The following is an 18,867-nucleotide window of genomic DNA, read 5'->3' as shown; positions in this document are numbered from 1 at the left end:
TCCTTTTCATTCACAGAGACTATCTGAGGATAGCATTTTTAGGTGACTTTTAATATTGTTTGTAAAAAATACTGTAATACATAAAAAGCATTATTTCCTCCTTGCCGATCACGTGTGCATTGATACAGATACACAGATGTGGGCGGGGGGCACTTTAGAGGACCTGTTTCACTTTCGGTGAGACCACACTAAGATACCACCCTGTGGGCTGGGAGGCAGGGTGGGAAGGGGGTGACAGGAAAAAGAGAACTGACTCAAGAGAGACCGTGAACGATATTATCCTGCCTTCTAACACCAGGTGCAGCTATGATGGCGTCGAGGACAAGAGGATCACGGGCATGCAGCTGGACAAAGCAAGCAGCTCTCTGTATGTGGCATTCTCCACCTGTGTGATAAAGCTTCCCCTGGGCCGGTGCGAACGACATGGGAAGTGTAAAAAGTATGTATTTGGCCTCGTTGACCATTAGAAAGTCCATGGTGCTCAGAAAAGAGTCCTGGGTAGCTCATGGTCCTGTTCTTCCTGCAGAACGTGTATCGCCTCCAGAGACCCGTACTGCGGGTGGGTAAAGGAAGGAGGCTCCTGTGCCCACCTGTCACCCAGCAGCAGGTAAGAAGCCTGAGCTGTGGAAGAGCGTAAAGTGGCCTCTGGCTGCTATGCATTCTAGATGTACCATCAACTATGCTCTCGCACACCACTGCCACTGAGCCTTCCGGCGCAAACCTCATCAATGGGACTGCCAGCCGTTGTCCTTCCTTTTCCCATTTCACAGGACGCCCCGACATCACATGTGGCAGGTTTCCGATTGATTAATCATCCGTCCTCAGACTGATGAAAAACACAGAGAAAAGAAACACTGTGGGCTTCTAAGTATTCCCTGGAGAGAGGGCAAGAACGTGCATGTCTTGATCACTGCAGTGTAAGAACAGCAGAGAAAAGGAGCAATAGGGTCCCGATTAGATTAGTGCTGTGGTCTGTCCGGCCACAGCAAAATTGGCTCCTCTAATTGACCATGCAGGGCCGAGAAGAGATCGCAGAGCATTTGTTAAGCGATGCATTTGTACTGCAAGTATGGTGCATGCATCCAATAAACCATTCTCCTGCACTGAAGAACAGTTGACCCTATTACTCGTTAGGGAGTCAATCAATTCTTGGCAGTTCTCCAGCAGATCAGCTAGATCAGGCCAGTCTATCATGCCTGTGATTTTGGTGCTTAAAACTGTTACCCTGGCTTTAAATGCTTAGATGGCATTAGTTAAAAGGGTTTTCTCTTTCCATCTTTACTTCAGTGGATATGAAATCAGTGCACGTCCTTGACAAGTTATGGCAACTCAAGGTGCCATACGGCAGCACAGCTCTGTCTGAGCCCTTCCTTCAACGTCCCCAGGTCCCAGAGGGCAAAGAATCGTCTTGGCATCACTCTGAGCCTCCTCTCCCACTTTAGAATAGCTGGACAGGCAGGAGTGCGTATCTGATGACCACCACATGCATAATTTGAGGGAAAGTATTCCCGCAAACACAGCTCATGACAGTTGTAAAGTCTGACGTGGAAATCTGACTAGTGCAAAGGGTTGATTCACCATACGTGAATAGATCAGCTTCACAAGCAGCAATATCGACATACTAGTGTTAGAGCTTTGTATCTTTTCACGGGAACCCTTGAAGTGTAGGAGTAGAGATCGCATATCAGAGTAACAGAAGCTAAGAAATGACCTATCTCCTTTCTGTATTCAAGGTGTGACCAAAGGTAATAAGACTGATTTTTAAAAATCAATTTTAGGGATGCCTGGGTAGCGCAGTCGTTGGGCGTCTGCCTTCGGCTCAGGGCATGATCCCGGTGTTCCGGGATCGAGTCCCACATCGGGCTCCTCCGCTGGGAGCCTGCTTCTTCCTCTCCCACTCCCCCTGCTTATGTTCCCTCTCTCGCTGGCTGTCTATCTCTGTCAAATAAATAAATAAATAATCTTTTAAAAAAAATAAAAAAATAAAAAATAAAAATCAATTTTAAGTTGGTGCCCCCCCCCCAACTTAAAAATGAAAGTGGCTCAGTTGGTTAAGCATCTGGCTTCAGCTCAGGACATGATCCTGGGGTCCTGGGATCGAGCCCGGCATCGGGCTCCTTGCTCAGTGGGGAGTCTCCTCCGTCTCCCTCTCCCTCTCCCTCCTGTTTGTGTGCAGTCGCTCTAATAAATAAAATATTAAAAAAAAAATAATTTCTAAGTCAACATGTGAACTCCAAAATTACGGATCTGTATCTATATTTCATTGCTCAGAACGTGTGGAACTCTCCCTGAAAAACACCCTTTGGGGCCTGATGAAAACTGGCTTTCACTACCACTGAAAACCTTTATCCTTTGAATACGAGTTCGACTTTTAACAGAAAAAAAAACACTGGAAAACAAACATGGTGAATGATTCGATCAAGGTTGTGACTTTCCAGATAGTCTTCCTATATGGCCCATAAAATAAACTCTAAAGGCAGTTGCAAAACAGAGTTTCAATGATGCTGTAAGCAGCAGCACGGAGCTCCCCGCAAAAAGGACAGTACTCCTCCGAATGAGTCCAGTGTGCTTATCTGAAAAATCAAAATAGATATATCGAGATTGGTCTTATTACACACCTTGTGCAGCCCAGCGGTGGCCAAGTGGGTTTGAAAGAACAGTGAGCGGGAGCCTGTGGGTAATACTGCGGAGTCACAGGGACCCAAGGGTCTCCAGGGCTCTCAGCATAATGCACTACCACGTCCCATCCCCTCAAGGGTGCTACATGCCCCCAGCCATTTGCTCCTCGGAACACTCTGTTATACAGGTCATTTCTATGCAAAGAAATAGATCAAGGTCTAGGAAGGCAGTACGAGGGTCAAAGGAAAAGTTGAGAGGAAGAGACTTTTTTTCTTTTTTTTACAGACTTCTACAGACTTTACAGACATCACTTATAAAGAGTTATGTTAACATTTAAACTTTTTAAATGTTTATGAAATGCTCAAAGAATCCGTAAAAGAAGGATATAAATAATCCGCCAACTAATTAACTCCCTGAATAATATCAGAATTAGCTGCTTAAACCCTGGCTTCTCTTCGGAGACTCACATAAGACTCGTTTCTATAAACTTCGGAGACAGATTTTCCAGCTGTTATATCCTTTTTTTGCACCTGCCATTCAATTGATCAAACCGTGTTCGTTTCTGTAGTGAAACTTCAGACTCACCCTGGAGTAATGACTTGCATTATTGAATCTGTTTCTTCTCCATTTTTTTTTTTTAAAGACTGCCTTTTGAACAGGACATAGAACGTGGCAATACAGATGGCCTGGGAGACTGTCACAGTAAGTACAGCTTTTTATCCATGCTCATCTTTGTGCAAAGATCCTTTGGTCGGATGGCCCAGAAACATTACCCCACATGTGGAACTGGGTGCAGCGGGCACTGAATCTGGCAGAAGTAAGAGAAATCATCTTCTCAATATCAAATAAAACAGCGTGTTGGAAAGCCAGTGCTGTTGGCGCTGGTGCTATAAATGCTGCCGCCTATTTCCTTGTTACAACGCTGTGGAACCAATTCACTCCAGGGGATATTAATTATAGCCGAGCAGTAAGTTAGATCAGCACTTCTGTTAAAAAACTGGTCTTGTTTTTTAAAAAATGTGTTATTACACCGTAATTTTTAGCCAAATAATAAAAAAGAGTGATTGCTGTACTCTGGCTTTTTAATTGAATGGGAGTGTTTTGTTCTCTTGAACATATCGCCTAATAAAAGTAATTATTTTTTAATTAGATTTATGTCTGTTACCATTCGCCAAACAAAAAAATTTCAGAAAGAACCCACTAAGTACAAAATGACTCAAAATAACCTTTTTTAAATAAGAATTAGCCTATTATGCTTACCTCAGAGTTCATTTCGAAAGTTACTAAATGGTAACATTTTAGTTGGAACTTCATATAAAAGATCCTGGTCAAACGTCTGCCCAGTGGTCCTATGATCTGATTAACACGGCTATTCTCCTAAAAATGTTTATTAATGCTAATGTAGAGGATAATACCATTCTCTTGGAAGATAGTTAGTTTGCAGTGTTTTAAATGTTATATATGATGAATTCCAGGAAGCTTACATTCATTCAAAATGGCAACAAAAAAATAGCTCCTAAGGGAATGAAACTGTATTACTCTGATACCTGATTCTATAATGAAAATCATGGATCAAACTCCCCATCTTTGAGCCATGAGTACCGAAATCTCAGACTCAAAAGTACCATTCAAATCCCCACCTTACCTTTTTTTGGAGATCAAATATAATCCAATAAAGAGGGCTACAGGCAGCCTCACCTCCAAATTCTTCACTATATTTTTTTGTCTACAAATATTACATATTGGCAAAAGCTTCTTATTAGGTCTTCAAACACAAAATTTATGAGTGAAGAAATCCACATAGAAGACAGTGTCATCACCAAAAGGCCTGCGTTACTTGTGTGCAGTGAAACGGTTTGATGTTTGATCAGTGGATCTTAAATCATGTTAATCATGTTGGTGTCTTATGGCTCCGTTTTCAGGGAAACAAGTTCTGGTTTGTGTGTGCGTCTATGTGAGCAAACTTAATTAGCTGACTTCGGTGAATAATTTTCCTCCTCTTTTTATGATCTGGTGGTATGGGCATCTGTAGAAATCAGGGGTGTCAGCTGGGACTGAATAAACGAATGGAGGAAAGCCGTGAAAGCGGTTGTAACTGTCTCTATCATGTGTCCACGACACCAGGAGGCCCACGCCACCTGTGTGTTCTGGGGCTTAGGAACCGAAAGAAGCCTCTGGATCTAACACAGGGGAGACCCTCAGGTCCCCAGCCCGTGATTCACTCTTCAGTCTCAGGGGTCAAGCCTCTGTGCTTTCATGTGCTTCCTGACCTTGAACTCCAGTCCTGGTGAGGCACTCGGGGTGCCTGGCTCAGGGCAGGAGGTACCACCCACCCTCTGCTGTCTTTCCTAAAGGCTTCTCTGCTCTCTCTGTTCCTGCTGGAGCATGACCTACTTCTGTTCGACATACCTGGTCACATAAAGGCATTGAGAGGATTTAGATAACTGGTGCACCGTGACTCGTGAACAGGGTTTTAAGGGGAAATGAGGAAATCCTGAAGAGTGAGTGTCAGAGGCTGAGGAGCAAGCTCAATGAACCAGTGATGTGACCCCGACACACGGCATACACACACCCAGAGCGCGCACACAGCTAGAGCACGCACACACCCAGAGCGAGCACACAGCCAGAACACGCACACACCCAGAGCACGCAACACCCAGAGCACGCACACACCTAGAGCACACACACACGAGAGCGCACACACAGCCAGAGCGCGCACACACCCAGAGCACACACACACCTAGAGCACGCACACACCTAGAGCACGCACACACCTAGAGCACACACAGCTAGAGCACGCACACACACACCTAGAGCACGCACATACCTAGAGAACACACAGCGATAGCACGCACACACTTAGAGCACACACACCTACAGCACGCACACACCTACAGCATGCACAGCTAGAGCACACACACAGCTGGAGCACGCACACACCTAGAGCACGCACACACCTCGAGCACGCACACACCTCGAGCACGCACACACCTCGAGCACGCACACACCGAGCACGCACACACCTAGAGCACGCACACACCTAGAGCACGCACACACTTAGAGTGCACACACCTCGAGCACGCACACACCTCGAGCGCGCACACACCTCGAGCGCGCACACACCTCGAGCGCGCACACACCTCGAGCGCGCACACACCTCGAGCGCGCACACACCTAGAGCGCACACACCTAGAGCACGCACACACCTAGAGCACGCACACACCTAGAGCACACACAGCGATAGCACGCACACACTTAGAGCGCACACACCTAGAGCACGCACACAGCTAGAGCACGCACACACCTCGAGCACACACACACCTAGAGCACACACACACCTAGAGCACGCACACACCTAGAGCACGCACACACTTAGAGCGCACACACCTAGAGCATGCACACACCTACAGCATGCACAGCTAGAGCACACACACAGCTAGAGCACGCACACAGCTAGAGCACGCACACACCCAGAGCACGCACAGCTAGAGCACACACACACCTAGAGCACGCACACACCCAGAGCATGCATAGCTAGAGCACGCACACACCTAGAGCACGCACACAGCTAGAGCACGCACACACCCAGAGCACGCACAGCTAGAGCACACACACACCTAGAGCACGCACACACCTAGAGCGCACACACCTAGAGCACACACACAGCTACAGCACGCACACACTTAGAGTGCACACACCTAGAGCACGCACACACCTACAGCACGCACAGCTAGAGCACGCACACACCTACAGCACGCACAGCTAGAGCACACACACAGCTGGAGCACGCACACACCTAGAGTACACACACAGCTAGAGCACACACACACCTAGAGCACGCAAACACCTAGAGCACGCACAGCTAGAGCACGCACACACCTAGAGCACACACACAGCTAGAGCACGCACACACCTAGAGCGCACACACCTACGTGTGTGGTTGAGATGATGACACGAGGGAGAATGTAAAGACAAGAGTATTTTGTAAGTGTGGTCCAGGTGTCACTTCTTTTACCCACATACATGTCCCTCTGTATAGAGTAAGGCCTCAATTCCCAGAATCACATACAATCGCAGTTCCCATTCCTTCTACTAACTCTGGCTTTTTCTTTGAGTCTTGGCAACAAAGGGCAATGACTTTGAGGAAACTCACTCCGGGAAGAGACGGGGCGGGGGGGGGGGGGTTGTTGAAATCAGACCCGATATAAAGCGTCATGTATCACACGCAGGAATTAAAAAGCACTTACTCAGTACTGGGGATCATATGTTAGCATAATTCTGTATTAGCTCATTCCTACTTATTATGTAAGTCACACTAAGCAGAGTGTTAAACATTAAGTAACCTTCTCCTCCCTTTTGTCTTCCAGATTCCTTCGTGGCCCTGAATGGTAAGGAAGACATTACTCATAATTTAATATCGATGGAAATCTATGTGGGAAATCCTGTTTCACTAATCCTCTTGAGTATTTTCAAACCTTGGGTTTCTTTTTTAATTAATTTTTTTATCCTCATTATTTTTTTTATAGACATTTCAACTCCTCTTCCAGATCATGAAATGTCTTACAACACAGTATATGGTCAGTTTACAGATTTTTTTTTTTTTTTTTTTTTTTTTTTTTTGTAATTCCAAGCCACTCATCCTGTGGTAGTTTATAGTTCTCATCCCTAAACATCATGGACCAGATTCTTTGTTACTTCAGGGCCCCAATTCACTAAAATTATTTATCAATTTCACGATGCTTCAAAAATCACTGGCTATGAGAGACAATTGACATATGAGACTGGTTCCTACATTTTAAATCCACAGAACATGAAATCTGCCAACCTTAGGGAATTTGGTGAATATATTTAATGAGTTCTTGAGGGAGAAGAAATTGCTTTTGGACATAAGTATATCCAAGATAAAAGAACAGTGCTTAAAGTAACAGGCCATAGCTCTTAACTGATAGAGTACCATTCCCTAAAATGCTGACTTTCAGGGCAATGCCCTCTGCAGAGGGAAAAAAATCTATACAGCATGCAGAGACCAGTTCTTACGAGGCAAACCTTTCCAATATCACATGAAAATTAGCCATCGAAATCTAAGTTCACAAAGAGTACGAATATTTAGACATTTTCAGTGAGAGTTCTTCAGAATGTATACAAGGAAGGGTGACGCAATGGAAATGATATGCAAACAGGATTTATCCCATTGTTCCTGCTCTGAAATACACAGATACTACATTAAACAAAGCCATGAAGTCCATAAACAGAATATTCTGAGCCCTTTATAAGAAAAATTTAAATGTAATTGAAGTGTTCCATTGCTGTTTCTCAGAGTTCCCCCAAATGTTTATGGAGTAAACTATTCAAGTGTTTTTTAAATATGAAAAACACGTGTGATGGAAGATTTAAGCTTTGCATTATAATGGGGACTAAGAGTTTCACTGATGCGCAAACATTTTACAGCTTTTGTGTTAAAAATAAGTTAACGGTAACAATTCCAGGACAGTCTTTAAATGTAGAGGCAGGGAATAAAAGAAGGGAAAAAAAGATAAGAAAAGAAATCAAGGCAGGTTTAAGATTCGAAGAAATAGTTCAAGATGGCTACAAATTTGTTTAATAGTTCTACGTAAACTCTTACTCCCTGTGTCTAATTAGCATACATAAAAACCCTCTTTGTAAGTCCTAAAGACTGTGCAGTCCTAAGTGAGCTGTGCAGATATGGGAAACAATGCCTGGTTTCTCCTGACTGTCCCCCTTGGGAAGGGAGGCCATGTAGAGCAGACGAACCCACAGAATTCATCCACCTTTAGTCTCATGTGACTCAAGCCAGAATACTGAGCACCAACAATGAAGAAAAATTTCTCGGGAGGCAGATGTCATCTAGCTTAGCTCACCCTTCAGAAAGAGAAGCCACTTAGCATCTGCTCCCCTCCAATATTATACTTCGCAATCACTTCCTATAATTGAATAAACTTTATCAGATACTGAGGAATTCAGGTCTTAAATCTAATTGAACCGGCAACCTCCCCAGCATTCATCAATTGGACGAAGACCAATTTTAACTCCCAGGTTATTTCTCATATAGAAAGAATAATTAAACGATGGGATGCTTTTTATGAACAAAAAGTCACCCTCCAATCTATGGATCTCTCCTATTTCCTTTACAAAGGGAAAGGAACTTATTAATTCCTCCATATTAACATTTTAAGGGATGATGCCTGTTCACCCTCAGCTCTTGATCAGTGGCTTCTGTGAAGACGCTAAAGAAGAGCTGGAATTTTCCTTTCAACTAATGATCCTGTCCATTTTAGGCTAAATCTGTCCAGCGTCAAGTGGTTACATGATTGACTGACCACCAACGTAAGAACTAGTCTCAACAGTACTTATAAACACACAGGAGACTTTCTTTTCACAAACTATTCCAAGAGAGGCTTATTTTGGAGTTACTAAACCTAGACTAGATTTAGTTAAGTCACTCACCCAACAGGTGTTGAGTGCCTACTACGGTGTCAGGCACTGGACTAGGCACTGTATTTCTACCATCAAAGGAAAGACCAAATTGCTATTTGTATGAGCACAGATGTAAACTAGGAAGCCAACCACAAAGTCCAAAATGCACCCACTGTTCCTGTGTCCTTTGCACATCCCCCTAAAATGTTCAGTGGCTGAGTGCACGCTCACAGAGAGCCATAAAACTCGAACTGCCTAACTCAGAAAAAGGGATCATCACGATAAATCATGTAATCTCTCTGCTTGGCCAAAGTTCTGTGCAATAACAGTCACATCTGCAAGAACCCTTTTAGTGAATTGGACCCTGTTTTCCTTCTCTCTCCCTGTCTTGTACTGACTTAGTGTCTCTTGTTTTGTGTCTAATTGGCTACAATCATCGTTAATAGGTAATAGTGGTTTGAAAGGTCTCTAACCTCTGGAATCACAAAGACTTGTAGATATAGAGAAACAATACGATGCATATTAAAGTTAACTTCTAAAATCTATTCCTTTGCATATTATAAGAATAATACATCAGGGGCGCCTGGCTGGCTCAGTCAGCAGAGTGTGCGACTCTCGATCTCAGGGCCGTGAGTTCGAGCCCCATGTTGGATGGAGAGATTGATTATTAAAAAAAAAAAAAAAAAAGAACACATCATAAGCTCCACTGATTAAAATATGACCTTTCATAATGGATTAACAAGACAAAATCATAGGATCCAAATCTACTGACCTGTAATACCATATCTACAAACAAATGCCTATTTTTGTAGCACTATTTTGGTTACAAAGTCTCTTGGGGAATACACGAAAATGATATAGCCTGTACAATCAGATTTTAAGAAAGAATGTAAGTGATTTGCTTTTCACATTTTAAGCTTGGAGAAGTAGTAATAATAATACACCTCTTGGATTTCAAACTAAGGACTGCTGTTTAATGGTGCTCTTACAAGGCGGTTCTAAAATTGTTGAGAATCAGGTAATGCTCTCTCCAACTGTCTGATTCACCAGTGACACGTGTTGCCTGTCCTCAAGCATAAGTGTTAAAGAATACAAACCTCGGGCTGCTCGATTTTTTTCCTTTACTTTTCAGTACATCAGATGCATGGTTTCTCTAGATTTACATATAGAAAATGGGGATGTGGTGGGTATTAGACTAACGGTTCAGCAATAGGAAGGAGCTGATTTCTCACATTTGCGTAAAGCATTTTCCTACCTAACTACCATCTGGTCCACATTAATTTCCTCTCATAGCCATAGCTTTCCATTACCAATGAGTTTTCCATGTATTTGCAGCATATGGTCCAGGAAATCTTTCGACGGAGAATGTGTCCCCTAGGCATATATTTCCCCTAGACTACCGTATTAAGAAATGTTCTCCCTCAACCATACTTACGGCATTACCATAAAATTGCCCCTTGAACACAGTTAAATTGAAAGTACTCAAAATGCATATCAACTCAGGTAAAAGAAATTCTTGCTACTTGGAGAAAAAGGTTTTGTTTTTTTCCTTCTCCCCCGTTTCTAACTCCCTATGAAGCGATTTCTAATTGCCTAGGCTGGGTGCTGAATTCACTGTTAGGCTGACCATATATCGCATAAGAGCAGTGTAGAATTCAAGAGAAGGAAACAGAGGTTCTGTTTCAGACTGTGATATAAGCAAAAAAAAAAGAAGGAAGAGAATGCAGAATTGCATTTCCAAGTCCGGCTTAATTTCGCTACTACTGTTTTCTGATCAGTATTAAGAGATGAGCTGTGAAACCTAGCAATGAAAACACAGACAGTCTAGATGCAAGCATTCTCGAGCCGTAAATGACCATGTTCCTAACAGCTGGATATAAACCAGACTATGTGCACCAAAGCCAATGTTTGAAGCTGTGTGGAGGCGAACACACTCTACATAGAAAGAGGTGTCTTAAATGTCACCCAAGTGCTGTGGTGGCATGTAAGAGTGTTGCTTCCACAGAAATCACTAGAGTTTAGGTGAGCCACTTGGCTTGTTTGTGCTTCCCCTTGGTCGTCTTTGCATCGGTTGTCTGTTATGTGCAGTCCTGGAATCTCCTGGGATCCACCTTATTATAATAACTGTCATAAAGAGGAATGCGGTACATCGGTCACTGTGATCTTTCTTTCTGGTCACCAGTATCATATTTATCACGTACGCTGGTGATCACAGCCCAAGGTTGGGACCACTTGTGAATCTGTCCTCCTTTCTACCAGAGGCACTGATTCCACATTCACAGTAATGCCTTGATGTCCTTTCAAACAGTGTTCAAGAGGTTGCTATAGCTAAGAGGCTTTAATGAGCCAAAGACTCTATTCGAGAATCACAGAGAAGTTAAATTTTATTTCTACCGGAGAGAACAGGTAGTGGGGCTTCCTTTAAATCACTGTGACAGTTTACATCAAAGCACCTGGTGCGACCTGTATTTAACCTTGTGGGATGACGGCAGGAAAGCTTAGCAACGTGTTCACAGGAAGAATCCAGAGTTTCTGCCATAACTCCAAACCTGGCCATTCTTTTCCTGATGTCATCCTCTGGTAGGCTCCTCTGGATCTCAAAAAGCTACCCTTTCTAATCTGAGTCATGTCAGTCAGTGTGTGGCCTCAAGAACAGCCTCTCCCAAGTATGAGTCAAGAAACCAGGCAAGGGACTTTGCTGGACCAAGACACAGAAGGCATAGCCATGGCAACATGGGGCGCTTGAGGCTGCCGTTCCAGCGAAGCGGTAGTGGGAGCAGCTCCCTTCAGAGAGCCATCACTTCTGTTAGCAATGGGGAACCTGCAAGGTTGAGTTGAAGCTGAAAACCAGACACACCCTCCGTGAGAAAAGCTCGGTGGGAAGGGCTCAGCACTGCTGAGTTGTTTCTAACAGGCGAGAGGCTCATTCACTACCATCAACCTGCCCCATCAGTTCCAAATTGTGTCCCCCAGGGTGGCCACATCCTGCCTTTAGTGGTGTTACGGGAATACCAAAGAAGGACCCCGGTATTGCTTGAGCATGGGTGTCAGGACACTGCTGGGTACTTCCACCACGACGTCACTTTATCCTCTCCCCATTTTGTGCACAAGGAAAATCAATGCCCAGAGAGATTAAGTGAATCTCCCAGGCTCACCCAGCAAGCAGCAGAGACAGGATCTGGCCCCTCACCTTCTAACTGCAAGGGCAGGGAGTCTTCTGTGGAACCCCAACCCCCAAGCCTGTTATTTCTAGGGCAATCTCCTTTCAGTCCTACAGCCAGCTTGGGTGTCCCCCTCCGGGCCTCTGAGCAGAGGGAATGCAGGGGTCTCCAGCGATGTGTTCCCTAACTGTATTTGTGATGAAAACAGGGCACTCCAGTTCCCTCTTGCCCAGCACCACCACGTCAGATGCCGCGGCTCAGGAGGGGTATGAGTCTAGGGCAGGAATGCCGGACTGGAAGGACCTGCTCCATTCACCTGACAGCACAGACTCTTTGGGGGCGGTGTCTTCCCGTAATCACCAAGACAAGAAGGGTAAGGCCTTGGAAATGCCTCTTCCTCTGGGGGGAGAGGGAGGGAAAAGTGAGGAGGACTGTGTAACTGCTTCCAGCTCGCAATGTTTAAGGAACCTCCAACACACTCTGATTGAAAGCTTCTCAAAAAAGACTGCAATCCAATCCTCTGTGCTCGGCTCGATCCTAAATCAGTCCCCGATCAAGGAGAAACCACACAAAACAAATAACACATCCTCTAAGCTCCCTCCATCCAAAAGAGGTGCGGCTTGGCCCAAAGCAGATCCCGCTCCACTCCTCTGAGCTCACCCTGTGACTCGGGGTCCTCTTTCCCCATTGCCTAACGGGATGGGAGGCAGTGCCGGCCTTGGCATGCGCGTAATCCAAGCAAAGGCCCGTTTACCGCGTGAATGGAGAAATAGCAGGGCAGAGTCTTTTCCGGCTGGTAGCATCCCTCACTCACGCGTGGTGCTGAATGTGAATAGAGCTGTGGTCCTGTGAGGTACTGTAACTGCCCTTTGAGGACAACAGCTAAAACAAAAATATGTTATTTAATCAAGCAGAATTGCTATGCATTTAAAACGGAAAGGAAGCTGCGCTCAATGAAAGGGACTCTACTGTGAACTGTCCTAAATTCTCCCCTGCTTTCTTTGCTCAACTAGAGACAGGAAATGTCCTCTCTTTTCTCGCCAGTGGCTGCTTCTGGTAACACATCCTACGTTAGTTGCAGCTGCAACCAAAGAGGCCTTTACTTGTCCAAAAAACAGGCTTGTAAATCAGAGGCTGAAAAGCCCAGTTATGTTGAGAGCTGTTTCCCCTCATTCAGAATTGTTCACTTCTATATGTTTTCAAGGGTTTCATCCAAGCGGGGGTTTGAGTCTCGAGGGCAGACCAGCCACCGTGACCCTTGGAGGCCGGTCTCTGTCACATCCCCCCCTCGGGGTTTTCCATGTACGGATTGCCATCTTTACTGTGAGAGGCTGTTTGCCAGGCAGACCCACGTGCGAGATTCTCACCCCTTTTTGTGACCCACCTCCACGGCCGTATGGGCCAAGCCGCAGTGCGAAGGTGTAACCCTTGTGACTTGTTCCAGAGTGTGTCCCCTCGAAAATCAATTTTCTTATTCCTCTGGAACTTCTGAGTCACATTCCCTGCCCCCAATCTTAAAGAGTGGCTTCTGCCTCGGCAGTCTCCTGAAGCTGGAGGCATCCCTGCTCTTACCATTGCGAGAGCGCGCCAGGCACATGGGTGACGCGACACCACTGTGACCGCAAGCCACAAGCCCTACCATGTGCCATTATTTGTTATGTGTGGCTCCAGACCGCAGATGTGTTGGTCTTGGCCGAGTTCTCAAGAAGAGACGGCTCCGTGAAATCACTTGGTGTTTGCCCACTGTGACTTTTCTGAAAAAACAAACAGCCGTTCCCGTAAAGCATTAAATATGTCAACCAGATCGCTAGCTGTTGGTTACAATCATTTTCTCTTCACTTCACGGAGACGGGTGGCATGAATCTTCTCCAGTTGTTAACTCCCCCAAGGGATGGAGGTTATCAAAGAGTCCAATTAACACTGTGACAGATCATTTTAAAATTCGGCATTGTTCGTTCTCTTGGGTCTTATTATGAATATTGACAAAGCTGGAAGCAGTCTACAAATTGTCAAACAATGGTGGCAGAGGTGATCGCATGGGTGTTTAACATGATCACTGTTCCTGTGCTATTCACTCCTTGCCTTGCCCTGTCAAATTCGAGTTTGGTTTTTGACAATTGATTATGTATTTGATGGGGCAATGACAATGGGTTGTGACGCAGAAAAATTTTTCCAAAAAAAAGTTGTAGCTTAATGTTCCTTTTGCCATGATTTTTATGATTTTAATTTCCATTTTGCTCTGAATTGTTTTTCTGTTTCATGTTCATGATTTATTTTCAACTTCCGTTCTGTTTTGCTGAGCACTGTGTGGTATGACTTGGTGATGGCGTTATTCCGTTGGAAAAGTCTTGTTTCTTTTCTGACCCATGATGACGTCCCTTAACTTAGCCCAATCTGATCTCCTCGCTTCTTTTCATTTCCTGATGTGGGTGCCTTAATGATGTCACATCCGTGTGCGCAGCATCTCCTGGGATGCGAGAGTTTCATGGGTTTTGCGAGGGCCTCTGGCGGGTGCTCTTTTCACTGGGTCGACTGTCTCATGGGAATGTGACATTTGTGTGCCCCAGCTTTAGGAGCTAAATATACTCTGGAATTGTTTCTAAAATATCACACATTTCCCCACTAAGCAGAAAATGTGTCCCGCTCACCAGCTTGCTGAGGAGGAGTCAAGTGCCCCATGCCTTTTTTCTTATTTTGGCTGCCGAATAAGAGGCCAGTGAGCTGAGGAGCCCACAGCTCTGCCCTGCAGATTTGCTGACCGCCACTGGGCTGGGCCCAACTCTCTGTCCCACGTCATCCTCCAAACGATCCTGCATTTCCAGAGTATGTTTGCTTGCCTTTTTCTTTCTTTTCCTTGCTGTGTCTTTCATCTCGATTTAATCCTGTGCGTTCCTCACATTCTGTCAAAGCACCAATCCTCACCTTGCAATCTAACCCCCTTCTGCTACCATTGTTCTCAGCCTCCCCATTTCCAAATAATAGACCCAAGCCCTCTGCCCTTCTGTGGAATGTTCCAAGGCTCTTTCCTTCTACACTGTGAGTAGCATTCTGATGCTGTATGTACATATACAGTCATACTAACAAAGCGTGAGAAGAGGCCTGTAAGGCTCGCAGAAGCATTATCACCGAAAATGAAGTAATTTTCTCTCTCAGTAACTGGCCTTGCCCTTCATTACCCTACTGGCCTTGTCTAATGTCTCTTGTCCTTGCTGCTTTTCTTTAAAATTGCCTGATATCTTTCAAGCCCTAGATTCATTAGTAAAAACACAGCCAACTGCTCTGTTTTATCTCTGGGTCGGTCCCTAGATGTCTGGAGCCTCTAGAGCCAGCCCTCTAATCACCAAGTTGATAAATTGGATGCAGCCTTGGCTACTTCTTTCTTGGTTTTGCCACATTTAAAAATATATATTATTTATTCATCCTATAACTATTGAGGTGGTAATGAGTAGTTACAAAGGGGCCCTAATTACATATGAATAAGAAAGAAAATCCACTTTATTTTTAGATCTGGCTTGTCTCCCCCCACCTCCCTTCCCCACAGCAGAAGAAATAAGAGCTTTCTTTCTTAGGTTAAGCAATACTGAAAATTAATAGCCACTCTTGTGCCTCTTGTTTCTGACCAAAAGTAATAATACCATAAAACCTGATTTCCAAGAAGACTGCAAGATATGTGAGGAAATTAGCCGTGTACTGATCTGCCGAGAGAGCTGGGCAGCATAAATATAAAATGTAAATGCTGACCACTGCTGTTAGGACACAATAAATCAGAGCAGAAGAAAATCCCCTACTTCAGACTTTACAGAGTTCTTGTGAGCTGTCAGAAAACAGATAAAATACTCAATATATACAAAGATGTTCCCATTTGATTGGAAATGCCAGCGCTGTGGTAAGCTTATATATTTTGGGAAATCTTTAAAGTGAGATACTATCAATTACATTTAGTCAAGAGGATGTACTCATTGCCGACAAGAAAAAGATGTAGAAACAGAATTTAAATTAGAGAACAAATGAATAATTTAAACTAAAACATACAGTAAATGTTGCATATATTTTAATCAATGTACAAGCTATTTGTGTAAGCAATTTTTACTTTGGGAAATAATATGCAGTAAGATTCATAAGGTCTGTCAAGTATGGTGATGAGTATGTTGTCCATACTTCATAAACAATCCTGAACAATTCTCTAGATCACAGAGTTTATCATCGATTCCTCAGACACGGCATAGCCTACAGCAGCAGGGCCTACCAGTAGGACAGGTGGCTCCTTACAGGAGGGGATTTAGATGGCTCAGGACATCACAGCCTTTAAGAATCCTGAATCCTGTGCTGGAAGGTCATGCCCTTTTCAGTTCTCTTTCAGTCTTCTTGGTGATGTCAAAGGAAAAGTCTCGGTCTGGTGCTTTATGGTTAACAACTCCCTGAACTTGCTACTCTCCCACTTTGACAAGGATAAACGGGCTTTAGACTGGGGGCTTTGCTGTGCAGCTGGAGCTAGCTGGAAATTAAAGCGGTTTTGCTTTCGGTCATTTTTTTATGGTTACCTTCTATCTAGGAAAAGTGACACTTTTTCCCCCATTTACGATAATGACGAAGTTTCTACCCGAAATACATTTTAAAGGTAATTTAAATAGAATACTAAGTAAATGTGAAGGGAGGAAGTACAGGGGGATAAAATTACCAAGCAATATGGTAGGTAAGACTCATTGGTATCACTAAAACTGTAGTATTGGTAGTTGAATGACTGAAGTTTGGGAAACTCTGGCCTCGAGCAATTACAGGAGTCCAGTAAGGATTCAACTACTACCAAAACATGGCTTCTGGCATTTGGAAGAATAAGATTTACAACTGCCATGCTTCTGTGGGCCAGGCTCTGCGTGTTGCAATGATATGATCTAGTGCTCTTGTGATCTCTCTTCCAGCTACTGAGCTCTGTGACTGGGGATGAGAAGTTTGGTCAAGTAGGAGCTGAGAGTGAAATGGTCTTAGACTGAAAGGAAATTACTCATTCTAGTCTTGTTAAGCATCTGGTGAGATTCTTCTCCAGACCAGCTGTGAGCAGCCAAAGATACCTGTAGCTAGTGATTCCCCAACTTGTGGTGGAGGGAAAGTGGACCTTCGGCATTTCTGCTGTCTGTCTCCTGTTCCGTTATCGGTGCGGACTCGTGATACACTGTGTTCCCTGACCTGGCAGTAACCTACGCTTGATCCCTTTCTCCCTTTGTTCCCATTCAAACTCTACCTATTCTGAGTCTCAAACCCTCATAGCCAGGCTTCCCTCATTAACAAGCTAAGAAATCCCATCTTGGGTGAGCAGTGTAGATCACCGAGCCTGGCCCCGATGGCTCTAGCATTTTAACAGCCTCTGAATGCTTAAAATCTAACGGATTGGGGATTTTAAAGTGCCCCGATTCTCTCAATGGGAAGAGTCAAGTCTCATGTAGGTGATCTTACATACAGAGAAAATTATTAGTGATGACCATAGTAAAGGAAGAAAAACAAGCTCCTCTTCTTCTCTTGACTCCTACACTTGGGCCAGATTTTCTCTGCCATTTCCTCAGTAACATTACCATAACAAAAATGTTTTCTGAGGCGTCTCAAGCAAAATTTATTACTGGCTCCACAGCACAGTATGGGATGCCAATAAGGAGTTAGAGGCTACACTAGAGATAGACATGGTTCCTATCCAAGAAATAGCAAACCACCAGACAGACGGAACACACATATTTGAGAAAGTGCAGCCTTTCCGACCATAACTGCCTGCAGGAACAAGGCAAAAATGTACACAGCAGACTCTAGAAAAGGGTATTGGACAACTCAAGACAGCTTAGCTGATGTCAAGGACACAGCCCTTGGAAGACGGTTTCTCAGACCCTTTTCTTTAGCTCTTCCCTTCAGCACCAATGTTGCGGCCATCACATGCCACTGGACAGGGAGGAGGAGGGGGGAGAGAGTGAGGTATGTTTGGTGCAGAATTCATACTTTAATAAGGTTTTGTGGAAATGCTTTTTTTTTTTTAAAGATTTTATTTATTTATTCGACAGAGATAGAGACAGCCAGTGAGAGAGGGAACACAAGCAGGGGGAGTGGGAGAGGAAGAAGCAGGCTCACAGTGGAAGAGCCTGATGTGGGGCTCGATCCTGTAACGCCGGGATCACACCCTGAGCCGAAGGCAGACGCTTAACCGCTGTGCCACCCAGGCGCCCCTAAACTGGGGCTTTTTTTGAACAGCCTTAACTTTGTTTCAAAAGGACGAAACCCTTGATAATATGCATAGCTTTTATTAGTAAAACCTATAGTATCACAGCCATTTTTAAATGTGATAGTAGGACAGTCTTGGAGAATTCAGAGAAAAGGGCTCGGTCTGGTGGGGAAGACTGCCCGTGGGCGGGGCAAGAGGCTCCACCTTCCACCCCATAGTCCACACCTGACTGGAGCACGTGGGCATGGGCATGCGCAGAGCCTCGGCCCACTAAAGAGACAGGGAATGACTGCTATTGTTCCAAGAACCATCCTGAATTAAAGTTCACTTACTTCTGTTCTGAGGGTTAGAGGAAAGCTATCCTTTAAGTGCACAAAATGTGAAGTTGCTACTGCTGCTGCTAATGAAAAATAAGGTACAATTCTTGAAATTTAGTCCATTAGTATTTTAACT

The 18,867-nt window shown here is 44.5% G+C and overlaps 1 protein-coding gene across 3 annotated transcripts in view; it reads left to right on the top strand.

The window, feature by feature from the left end:
* The window catches only part of SEMA6A (semaphorin 6A), a 128,061-nt gene that overhangs the window by 91,525 nt on the left and 17,669 nt on the right, over positions 1–18,867 (top strand). The window contains exons 14-19 of one of the 3 annotated variants that reach the window (XM_026507803.4): positions 299–439; positions 527–607; positions 3,263–3,321; positions 6,987–7,007; positions 7,146–7,196; positions 12,424–12,588. In XM_026507803.4, coding sequence (XP_026363588.1) covers positions 299–439; positions 527–607; positions 3,263–3,321; positions 6,987–7,007; positions 7,146–7,196; positions 12,424–12,588 — 518 coding nt within the window. The remainder of the gene's footprint in view (positions 1–298; positions 440–526; positions 608–3,262; positions 3,322–6,986; positions 7,008–7,145; positions 7,197–12,423; positions 12,589–18,867) is intronic. The other 2 variants (XM_026507799.4, XM_057307033.1) reach the window with 2 other exon arrangements.

Source organism: Ursus arctos, unplaced genomic scaffold (assembly GCF_023065955.2).
Source record: "Ursus arctos isolate Adak ecotype North America unplaced genomic scaffold, UrsArc2.0 scaffold_5, whole genome shotgun sequence".
In the NCBI taxonomy this organism is placed as follows: Eukaryota; Metazoa; Chordata; class Mammalia; order Carnivora; family Ursidae; genus Ursus; species Ursus arctos.
This window is presented reverse-complemented; position numbering and strand designations above follow the sequence as displayed.